The 12,020-nt window shown below is 40.8% G+C and overlaps 1 protein-coding gene across 1 annotated transcript in view; it reads left to right on the top strand.

The window, feature by feature from the left end:
• Nucleotides 1-12,020, top strand: part of ubr4 (ubiquitin protein ligase E3 component n-recognin 4) — a 52,182-nt gene that overhangs the window by 18,254 nt on the left and 21,908 nt on the right. Inside the window, 28 exon segments of the mRNA XM_084428353.1 lie at nucleotides 22-101; nucleotides 629-757; nucleotides 845-1,027; nucleotides 1,144-1,266; nucleotides 1,889-2,118; nucleotides 2,802-2,920; nucleotides 3,060-3,157; nucleotides 3,242-3,399; nucleotides 3,481-3,687; nucleotides 4,404-4,505; nucleotides 4,596-4,696; nucleotides 4,780-5,167; nucleotides 5,661-5,724; nucleotides 5,832-6,023; nucleotides 6,104-6,174; nucleotides 6,267-6,414; nucleotides 7,264-7,497; nucleotides 7,593-7,763; nucleotides 7,845-8,027; nucleotides 8,120-8,278; nucleotides 8,359-8,511; nucleotides 8,873-9,100; nucleotides 9,220-9,377; nucleotides 9,468-9,642; nucleotides 10,237-10,438; nucleotides 10,528-10,691; nucleotides 10,788-11,004; nucleotides 11,544-11,760. Of these exon segments, the coding sequence (XP_084284479.1) occupies nucleotides 22-101; nucleotides 629-757; nucleotides 845-1,027; nucleotides 1,144-1,266; nucleotides 1,889-2,118; nucleotides 2,802-2,920; nucleotides 3,060-3,157; nucleotides 3,242-3,399; nucleotides 3,481-3,687; nucleotides 4,404-4,505; nucleotides 4,596-4,696; nucleotides 4,780-5,167; nucleotides 5,661-5,724; nucleotides 5,832-6,023; nucleotides 6,104-6,174; nucleotides 6,267-6,414; nucleotides 7,264-7,497; nucleotides 7,593-7,763; nucleotides 7,845-8,027; nucleotides 8,120-8,278; nucleotides 8,359-8,511; nucleotides 8,873-9,100; nucleotides 9,220-9,377; nucleotides 9,468-9,642; nucleotides 10,237-10,438; nucleotides 10,528-10,691; nucleotides 10,788-11,004; nucleotides 11,544-11,760 (4,654 nt within the window).

Raw genomic sequence — 12,020 nt, 5'->3', positions numbered from 1 at the left:
TCTGTTGTTGTTTTCATTTAGATTCCACGGTGCAGCCGAAATTCTACTGCGTTCTGTCCCCTGAAGCCTCAGAGGATGACAGGAGTCGACTTGACAGCAAGGTGAGGCCACACATCACAAGTCTATGGAAGTAGTGTCCATGGGAGTGTCTGTGCACCTAGTTAAAGAAAATCGTTTTGGTCATTACAAAACTTTTTGTTGGAAAGTTTGCATGAACTTTTCAGTGTCTTAAGTCCCCGATATACTCACAACCATTAGGGGTAAAAAGAAGTTCAAAATATGTGACCAGCGATATACTGTTAAGCGGGGAACACACTACACTACTGTCAGGCCGATTATTAATGTAATTTGGTCCTTACGACTGATCATGCACAAATGCACTGGGTCTGTTCCTGTTGCGCTCAATCTGTGTTTACAGTCGGTGTTTAAAGTTGTGTAGTGTGCGGTGTCTGAAGATTCTAGGCTTTAATGCAGCAGTTGTATATGATATGTATTTGGGGTCCTGTTCCGTCTCTATTTACCATGGGGCTCTTTTCCTTAAAAGTTTGAAGACCCGTGTTTATATATTATTGTTCAAAATGTTATAAATGTTTAAGTTAATGTGCATATTATTTGTCAACTGTTACAGGTCTTCCAAGTGCTGTTCAATGGTGCAGTGAAGTATGACGATTTATACTCCTCGTTGATCTCCCTGTTGGCTGCAGGCTCCCGCTTTGACACAGCGAGACGGCAGGAAAATAAGCCCATCACCCCAGTAGTGAGTTAGACACATTCTGTAATTTTCACAATCACCTTGTGTTTGTGTTGGTTGACCTCTAAATGTCGCTGTCAATCTCGGTTACAGGAAGCATGTTCCTTGCAGTACTACTTCCTAGTGCTGTGGAAGATCTTGGGAGTGCTGCCACCCTCAAAGGCCTATGTTGAGCAGCTTAAGAATGGCAACACTGACCCCAGCGAGAGTGATATCTTACACACCCTGAGGTGGTCATCAAGGTTGCGAGTCAGCACTTTCGTCAACTGGATCCAGGTCGGTTTTGTAACCGTAACATTAAGAAAATCTTGACCTAATGATTAAGGTTTCCTGTATTTTTTTTAAAGTCCATCTAAGCTTCAGATTCATCTCTGTTAACTCTCTTTTATCAGGAAAACCTAGTGAAACAAGGAATGAAAGCTGACCACGCCACATCTTTGATCGTAGTGGCCTCGGCCAAATGCAGTGCAGTGAAATATGATGTGGATCTTGCAGAGGAATACATCGCCAGACAGGTACACTCTCAGAGTACAATACAATACAGTATACTTTATTGTCCCCTTAGGGAAATTTGTCTTGGGCTCAGTGTATGCTGCATTTCCAGAACAAAGAATAAATAAATAGATAAGAATTTATAATAAATTCTAAATCAATCACAGGATAAATCAATCACATGTATCTCACCTAAACAATCCATACAGTGGAGCAAAACATGTAGAACATGTAGACGGTCGTCATATTGCACATCTAAAAAGGCCACTGTTATCGCACAAATAACAGTCGCATAAACCTTAAGAACAGCAATAAAATAACAATAACCACCAATAAATAAGAATTATAATATAAAGCAATAAATAATGTTAAGTAATCAGTGCTAACCAGAAACAATCATAGGCCTTTGTCCTTGCCAATTTGCCTTCCAATGGAGACATTGCAGCCTCTCCAGAACAGTCTGATAAAACGCAGTCATGATTTTTTTGTTGACACCATACAATCTAAATCTTTGTTGGAGTTTAGAACATAAATTGTCAACATGAACCTGCCATGTGAGCATGTTATCAATGTAGTAGCCATTAATGGCTGATATAGATCTTCTTGTCTCTTAATATATGACCTCATTAAATATCTCTTCCATAGATTTCGTCATTTTGCTGCGTGGACCCCAACAGCATCCTACCTCTTCACCAAGTACCCTCTCTACAAACCATCTACACATTGGATGCTGTGATTTCCAAAGTGCAAGTGTCTTTAGATGAGCATTTCTCCAAAGTAGCTGCTGATACAGACCCCCACAAATCCTCTGAGATCACCAAAAACCTGCTGCCTGCCACACTGCAGCTCATTGACGTCTATACAGCCTTCACCAGGTTCTGATTACACCACGTACATTGTTTATTACAGATTTTAAAGGATTGTTCACCAAAAAAGGAGAATTCTGCCATCGTTTATTCAAACCACCATAAAAGTTATTATTCATATGTTTATATGACTGCAAAATATGAAGGGCTTTACTTGATAGGTTTGTGTGAAGAATAGACTGAAATTTAAGTGGTTGTAGTTTACTCTTAATCTTTGCCGTTATTAATCATTGAGTTAAACCCAAAACCCAGATTGGTTCGTTTCTTGAACAAATTGTGCAGTCCCATTTGTGAATTGGTTCAACTGTTAATTGAAAAGAACTGTCTCAACAGCTCTGTCCTGCTAAAGTAGTTTTTGAGTTAATGTTTTTTTGGGATACAGTGAAATGAATATCAGCAAATAATCTCTTATATTTCAGTATGTTCCTTAAATGGCTTCAGAACACTTTTAATATAGTGCACATGATTTTAATACCTTTGTGGCACTTTTTATCCTCTTTGGAGCTTGAACTTGTGATCTTTGGAAAATAGCTGTATGAAGGTTCTTTAAAATGTCTCATTTTGTGTTCCAAGATTGTTTTTGGGTGAACTATCCCTTTAAAGTCCTCAAATAAACTTGATGAAACCAAATGCTTGAATGGAACTGTCCTTAAGCCCTTCTTGATTGGTTTGCTGGTCATATGTTTGCTCAGGTCATACCTGCTGATGAGCCTGCCAGAGGAAGGAGAAAACAAACCCACTGAAGCTAAACTGCAGGGTTATTCTGCTGTGTTGTCCATCGGATCCACACGCTGCAAAGCCAACTTGCTTGGTAAGAATTCTAGATATCAAGATGTTATTGACACAATGGTTTTTATGTATATTGGCATATCTAATCATTATTTTTTTTGTTCAGTGCAGGGTACATACAGGTGTTTTTTTATTTATGTCTGCTGTTTTTGCTCTTTCAGGTCAGACTGTGATGCAGAATCTGCCATCAGCCGTTCAGACACTTTGCGAAACATGGAACAACATTCACACTAATGAATTCCCTAACATTGGCTCATGGGTATGCATGCTTTTACTTCAGCTCATACAGTAAACATACTCTCTTAGTTCTTTACTTTACACTGATCGGTTTCTTTGTCCACAGCGGAACGCCTTTGCCAATGACACCATCCCGTCGGAAAGTTACATCAGTGCGATTCAAGCGGCCCACCTGGGGACCCTCAGCAACCAATCGTTGCCCTTAGCCTCCTCTCTCAAACACATTCTGCTCTCGTTAGTGCGCCTTACTGGGGACCTCATTGTGTAAGTCTTGAGCGACAGTTGAAACAGATGCATGGTATAACATATTGATAGATGCCAACGATTTTTTGTGTTTGGCTATAGCACAGAGGAGCTGAACAGTCCACAGGTGATCCGCACGCTGCTGCCCCTCCTGCTGGAGAGCAGCACAGAGAGCGTTGCGGAGATTTGCAGCACCTCACTGGAGAGGATCCTGGGCCCCGCCGAATCTGATGCTTTCCTGGCTCTCGTCTACGAGCGTCTCATCACAGGCTGCTACAATATCATCGCCAATCACTCTGACCCCAACAGGTGAGACCCCAGATGACCATATGATTTTTAAACAGACTCCTAAACTTTAGGAGTGATTACTGTCTGTAATCTAAAATAATCTAGATTGAAGGGTTAGTTCCCCCACAATTGAAAATTCTGTCTTCAATTACTCACCGTCATGTTCTTCCAAACCCATAAGACTTTGGTTAATCCTGAGATACGATCGCTATATGATGAACAGATAAAATTTCGGCTTTTATTCACATGAACATAAACATGCACATATAGATTGAGCGCATTACATATGTTGAGCACAGCAACTTGTGTGTGTGTGTGTTGCGCGCTAGAACAAACCTCATTGGTTCTTGTTCATGAGTGTGTGCTGCTCGAAAACCAATGAGGTTTGTTCTAGCGTGTGACACGCACAAGCTTCCATGTTTACCATATGTGATGTAAATAAAAGCCTAAATTAAATCTGTGCATCATATAAAGCGATTGTTTCTTTTCACAAGACTTGGATTAAACCGTTCAATTCTTATTGATTCATTATACGGCACCTTTAAAACCATTTTGGGTTCTTTTAAATTTTGGTTACCTGGACTGTCAATCAAGGACAAAAAATTACAAAAAGGACTAAAAATTGCTTAATTTGGGTTTTGAAGATTAACCCAATTTTTAAGGGTTTGGAACGACACGAGGCACAATTTTCATTTCTTGGAGAACTATACCTTTAATATGGTTCTGTTTCCGATTAGTGGTCTGGATGAGTCCATTCTTGAAGAGTGTCTACAGTACCTGGAGAAACAGCTGGAAAGCAGTCAGGTCCGCAAAGCAATGGAGGAATTTTTCTCATTCAGGTACATTCTAACTGAATAAACTCTCTTTAGGAATTGCTTGAAACCCTTTGCATCATTTTAATACATCACTTTTCCCCCCTTGTTTTGTAGTGGAGAATTGGTGCAGATCATGATGGCCACAGCCAACGAGAATCTATCTGCAAAGTTCTGTAACAGAGTTCTGAAATTCTTCACTAAACTGTTCCAGCTCAGTATGTAGCCATGCTATGTCTCTCACAAATTTGCCCCTTTTACTCTTCCCCTCTTACACTTCTCATCTGTGTTCATCCCTCAGCGGAAAAGAGCCCCAATCCCAGCCTTCTGTGCCTGTGCGGCTCATTGGCCCAGCTGGCTTGTGTGGAGCCCATGAGGCTGCAGGCCTGGCTGAGGCGCATGACGGCCTCCCCTCCTAAAGATTCAGACCAGCTGGACACAGTGCAAGAGAACAGGCAGCTCCTGCAACTCCTCACCTCCTACATTGTCCGTGATAACAGCCAGGTTGGCGAGGGCGTCTGCACGGTGCTTCTGAGCACTCTCATACCCATGGCAACGGAGATGCTGGCCAGTGGGGATGGGGCAGGCTTTCCTGAGCTCATGGTCATCATGGCCACTCTAGCCAGTGCAGGACAAGGAGCAGGACATCTACAGCTACACAGAGCTGCCATTGACTGGCTCACAAGATGGTGAGTGACTGGCATCTGGGAAATTATATATTTAATAAATATAAAAGTAACACTTTACAATAAGGTCCCATTAGTTAATTTTAGACAATGCTTTAACTAACATGGACTCCCAATGAGCAATATCTGTTTGTTACAGTATTTATTGATATTTGTCCAAATGTTCCATTGTGAGTTCATGTTAGCTCATGTTCAATATGTAATTTTGGGGATCAAAGATTGACTACAGGTGAACTTTAAATCAATAATAAAATATTACTAAAAAATATAATGCTTTTTCACAGCATTTTATTGGACAAATTGTTAAAGTACATCATACTTTTTGCTATTTTTTCCTAAAATAGAATAAAGGACTAAATTGTATACGTATTTTTATATCAGCTAAAAAAAAATTATTCGAAACTGCCACTCATAGACTGAAGCCACAAAACCACATCTCTCTGATTTCATGGGGTATTTACCTCCTAAATCTGAAATTTTCCTATTTTTCTTTCAGTAAAAAATACTTGTATCAGAAGAACGTTGTGGAAAAAGTTACCGCTAATGTGTCGCAAGGCAAGGTAGGTGCAATTTGATGGTAAAAGTCAAAAGTCCATTTCTACGGTAACCATTCACACGTCTTGGATTTAATTGTTTCGGGCCATTAGTGAAACACTCTTGTTTTCAGCATGCCAGCATGCTGGAGTGTGCCTGCCACATCATTTCCTATCTGGCGGATGTGATGAACGCTTTGAGACAGAGCAGTGGCCAGGGCTCGTCCCAGCTCCTGATGGAGGGAGAGGAGAAGGCAATTGAAGTGGACTCTGACTGGGTGGAGGACCTAGCTGTAGAGGAGGAAGATTCACAGGCTGAAGACTCGGTCAGGAAACAGTCTGCTCACTGTAGATTTAAAGATTGCTTTGATTTTTTCCAATCATATCTAAGTTTCTTGTGTTATAGGATGAGGATTCACTCTGCAATAAGCTATGCACCTTCACCATCACTCAAAAGGAGTTCATGAACCAGCACTGGTAATGGACCCACACGGCCTTCCTTTGCTATGAAACAGAAGCGTTCAGAAGCTGTGCTGTTGGCCTTTAATCTCACGCTCTTCCCCGTACAGGTATCACTGTCACACCTGTAAGATGGTGGATGGGGTAGGTGTGTGCACAGTGTGTGCCAAGGTCTGTCACAAAGACCATGAGATCTCCTATGCCAAATACGGCTCTTTCTTCTGTGACTGCGGTGCCAAGGAGGATGGCAGCTGCCAGGTGAGACCGAATACTTCAGGTCATCATGGGAAAAGAGCAACAGCGGTAACTTTGGCTTGCAAATCATTTATCATTGACTGCCATTAGCTCATTTCAGATCTCCCCCAATTCATCAGGGTTTGCAACATTTCACCTTTCCTTTTTTTGGTTGTAAAGCAAGTTTGTCCTCTATTGTTTGGTAGTATATTACTTAAGATTAATTTGATTATATTGTTAAAGGAATTGTTCACCTGCTATAACAAACATTTACTCGTGTCGTTTCAAACCGTTTCAGTGGAACATAAAAGGTAATTTTACACAGCACTTTCCATAGTAACTTCCACTGTAAAGCACAAAAAAAATTAAATAAAAAAAATTTAAATTGTCCATAGAACTACTGAATGGCTTCAGAAGATTTGGATTATATCTCCATCTATTATTATATCCCCAGAAGCAAAAAAAAACAAACACTTATTTAAAATGTAGGGGGAAAATAACTTTAGTACTCAGTTTGAAACATTTTTTAGAAACTTGCACGTTTGGAACGACATGAGTGTGAGTAAATAATGTCAAAACTGTAATATTTGGGTGAACTGTTCCTTTAATCTTCATTATAGTAGTTGTATATCCATACGATTTCCACTTATTTTTCTAGTCTAAAAAGCTTTTCAGATTAACATTTCAACATTTAAGCCATATCCACTCATGCATGTCTCCTTGATGGAAACACAAAGCATGTCTAAACAATCTAATTTATTTCCCTCTTCCCTGTGGTGTCCCCTCCCCTCCCCAAGCATAAACATCTTTGTAATTTAGCCAATGCAATGCATCCTGTATCCCTGATCCTGGGTCTGTATCCTTGTTTTACAGGCTCTAGTGAAAAGAAGTCCGAGCAGTGGAATGAGCTCCACCATGAAGGAGTCCTCGGCCTTTCAGAGCGAGCTGCGCATGCCAGAGAGCGCCATCCGTCACCAGAGCGCCTCACCCGCGGACAAAGGAAAAGTCACCATCTGTGATGGCAAAAGCAGCGACGATGACAAGCCTAAGAAGAGCAGCGTATGTAAAAACATCGAGGGCTGCAGAGAGGACCTGCTCGTTCAAGTGGTGCGAGAATTTCCTCACTCTTCGTTCTCTGAATCATTGATGTTTTGACTGAAAGCAGACCGGACCTGTCTCACTGCTATCGTTCTTTTTTGCAGTCAAGCTCCTCCACAGCAGCCCTGGTGTTGGAGTTGCTCATTTTCCTAATGGACGCCATTCAGACCAACTTCCAGCAGGCGTCAGCGGTGGGCAGCAGCAGCCGGGCTCAGCACGCTCTCAACGAATTACACACTCAAGACAAGACTGTCGAGATGACCGACCAGCTCATGGTAAGAACCAAATGCCTAAAGACTAATTCTTAATGCTTCCAAAACAAAATTGCTGACACTAAACATGATTTTATCATCCAGGTTCCCACACTGGGCTCACAAGAGGGTGCTTTTGAGAATGTCAGAATGAACTACAGTGGAGATCAAGGACAGACCATCCGCCAGCTCATCAGCGCGCATGTGCTGCGTCGGGTGGCCATGTGTGTGCTGTCGTCCCCTCACGGACGCAGACAACACCTCGCTGTCAGCCATGAGAAGGGCAAGGTAATACAGAAAACCTTAACACGAGTTTGTATCTTCGCTACATCATGTTTTATTGAGACTACATGGTGTGTTTTTTGTTGTTTTGTTTGCAGATCACGGTCCTGCAGTTGTCTGCGCTGTTGAAGCAGGCTGACTCCAGTAAGAGGAAACTGACTTTGACTCGTCTAGCCTCCGCTCCAGTTCCCTTCACTGTGCTCAGCCTCACAGGAAACCCCTGTAATGAGGATTATCTAGCAGTGTGTGGACTCAAGGTAGCAAATGCAGACAAAACTGACACAACTTTTTTTTCCCAATGATTTTAGTCTCATTTCTCTGTGCCTATCATCTTCAGGATTGTCACGTTCTGACGTTCAGCAGCACAGGCTCTGTGTCAGATCACTTAGTCCTGCATCCGCAACTTGCAACTGGAAACTTCATTATCAAGGCCATCTGGCTTCCTGGATCACAGACTGAATTGGCCATTATAACTGCTGATTTTGTCAAGGTGAATTATTGTACTTGTCATGGAACTGCAAACAATGTTCAATGTGCAAACATTAATGTTTATTTTTGATAATCAAATCAAAATCAAATAATTTTTGTTATCTTTTTTAAATAAGCCTCTTATGATCCCCAAGGCTGTATTTATTTTAGTAAAAAATACAGTAATATTGTGAATTATTATTGCAGTTTAAAATATGTTCTTATATATATTATTGATCCCAAACTTTTGAACAGTAGTGTAAGTATAATGCTAGTTCTTGCTGTATTTACTTAAAAAATTATTTTGTCCTCAAATGTGAGATAAATATGAATATATAGTCACTGACCAAAAGTATTGTGCCTCAAATGACTGTTCCTTGCAGATTTACGACTTATCTGTGGATGCCCTGAGCCCCATGTACTACTTCCTGCTACCAAGTTCGAAGATCAGAGATGCCACATTCCTGTTCAACGAGGAGGGCAAAAACATCATTGTGATCATGTCCTCAGCTGGCTACATGTACACTCAGGTGATGGATGAGTCCAGCAGTGCCCAGCATGGCCCTTTCTACGTCACCAACGTTCTGGAGATCAACCACGAGGATCTGAAGGTTCTTACGACATTATCTTTTGCTATATAGTCAGTTAGACTGAAATAAATTAACCAAATAGATTTCAGAATAGATTGAGCATGACAGCATGCTGAGTTAGTGGTGTGTTTGCTTCGCAGGATAGTAATGGCCAGGTGGCTGGAGGCGGAGTCTCTGTGTATTACTCCCACGTCCTGCAGATGCTCTTCTTCAGCTACAGTCAGGGCAAGTCATTCGCTGCCACAGTGAGCCGCAGCAGCATGGAAACACAGAGACTCTTCACCATCAATGTCAAAGGGTAGGATTTCAACATAAGGCTATTCTTATGTAAAACTCTTTCACTCGTGTGTTTTGTATTTCTCTAATGTTCATTCTCTTGTACATCCAGTTCTAATGGAGGTAGTAGTAAGACCTCTCCAGCACTCTGTCAGTGGTCAGAAGTGATGAACCACCCAGGGTTGCTATGCTGTGTACAGCAGACCACAGGAATCCCTCTGGTCATCATGGTAAAACCAGACACGTTCCTCATCCAGGAAATCAAAACCCTGCCTGCGAAAGCTAAGGTCAGTTCCTAGATTTTCCTTGTCTAGAGGAAGTATAAAATATATATTATGAAAGTTTTTATATTATATTGTAAAACGCATTGTTTTCTGTGATTAGTGTGTACTGCTTAATGCAACATTTGTATTTGTTTTTTGCCCCAACCCCCACTTCTGAGGCTGTGCTAATGTTTTTGCTCACTTCCTGTGGCTAGCATATATAGACTCACACTAATCACAATTAATAATGTTAGGTGTGATCAATCACAGAAAACTGCATTTTACCTTTTAAAAATGGATTCACAGCCTTGGAAATATAATAAAATAAATATAAATATTTACTGAAATATAGATGAATGATATTTTTTATTTAATAATAATACTAAAAGATTTACATTGAGTTTCGTGCATTACCGATGCATTTAGACAATTATTGAATGCCAGAAATTGAGATTACAAGGAGATTGAGACTGAATTATAAAATTTTGCCAATCACCCAAGTCCCAATTTACTACTGATACCAGGGTACCAGAGGCTGGAATGGGCAAGTTTGGTTTCAATAAATCCTACTACTATGCCAAGTCAAGCAAACACATAAAGTCTCTCTCTTCCCCTCAGATTCAGGATATGGTAGCAATCCGTCACACAGCGAGCAACGAGCAGCAGCGCACCACTATGATTCTGCTGTGTGAAGATGGCAGCCTCCGTATATACATGGCTAACGTGGAGAACACGTCCTATTGGCTCCAGCCCTCCCTTCAGCCTAGCAGTGTGATCAGCATCATGAAGCCTGTCCGTAAACGCAAGACAGCCACGGCCAGTGAGTCACGCCACATTCTCTCGGATTCATCACATGTTGTTTAGTGTTGTTTAGAGATGGTTATGTGGCTTTTTGTTTTCCCTCATCAGCCACACGCACATCCAGCCAAGTCACTTTTCCTGTAGACTTTTTCGAGCACAATCAGCAGCTGACAGAGGTGGAGTTTGGTGGCAACGACCTGCTGCAGGTCTACAACGGCCAACAAATCAAACACCGGCTGAACTCTACAGGGATGTATGTGGCCAACACCAAGGTATAAAAAATTATTCTAGCTAAAATATTATTTTGAAATGATCATCAGTGGTTTGCTTTTCCACTTTAAGTCATTTGTGTTGTTTCCCGCCAACAGCCTGGAGGTTTCACGGTGGAAGTAGTGAACAATAACAACTCGATGGTGATGACGGGAATGAGGGTGCAGGTGGGCACTCAGGCCATTGAGCGAGCTCCCTCCTACATTGAAATCTTTGGACGCACCATGCAGTTGAACCTGACGCGCTCCCGCTGGTTTGACTTCCCTTTCACTCGTGAGGAAGCCCTTCAGGCAGACAAGAAGCTCTCCATTTTCAGTAAGATCCCAACAGATATCAGAACTACTTTCATGTACACTACCAGTGAAACTTTTGGACACACCTACTCATTCCTTATTATGATAATTATTAACTGTATATCTATTTTACTATAAAACTAGCATAATATTAATAATACAAATTAATTTTAAAAGAAAAAAATGTATGACATGAACATTAAATATTTGACATTTTCAATTAAATTATATAATACAACCAATTACATTATAATATTACATTAATAATAATAATAATAATAATATAATTTTGTATGGTTACACTTTATTTTAAGTAATTATACATTTAAGTACTATTTACTTACGATAGGGTAAGGATTAGGGTTTGGTTTAGTTGCATGCAATTATGTATAATTTACTGTTATTACTACAATAAGTGCTTGTAACATGTAACAAGGTCACTGTAAATGTTATTTTTTTTACATTATATTGTGAAATTGTAACGTTTATAATAAAGTAAATATTTGTATTACTAATATATTATAATATGTATTTTGACAATTTTCACCTGTTTTTTTTCAGTTGGAGCTTCAGTCGACCCAGCAGGTGTCACCATGCTGGACTCCATTAAGATTTATGGCAAAACCAAAGAGCAGTTCGGTTGGCCAGATGAGCCACCGGAGGACTTTCCTTCAGCTGCAGTCAACAACGTGTGCAGCCCCAACCTCAACCAGGGCAACGGGACCGGAGACAGTGACGTCACCAGCCCCATCGCAACTAGCGGCACTGTACTGGAGAGGTACACTTGTCACCTTAACCTGTGTGCTCTGATTTCAACATATTACTTGATTTGATTTCCTGTAAAAAATAATTCATGATGTTTTCTGTCTTTTGTCTTCGTTTCCCTTAAACTGCATTTAATCTATATTATTGTCTCTAAAAGTGTCCGTATTTGATGTCGATTAACGTAACTAAAACGAAGAGCAGAGGATAGAGGAGGGAGTGGGGGGGGGGTGTGCGCGTGACTTGTCCAGTGCATGGCTGCCATCATAATGACCT

Source organism: Rutilus rutilus (genome assembly GCF_951802725.1).
Source record: "Rutilus rutilus genome assembly, chromosome: 13".
Classification (NCBI taxonomy): domain Eukaryota; kingdom Metazoa; phylum Chordata; class Actinopteri; order Cypriniformes; family Leuciscidae; genus Rutilus; species Rutilus rutilus.
Note: the sequence above shows the minus strand (reverse complement) of the source record. Positions and strands in the feature narration are given on the sequence as shown.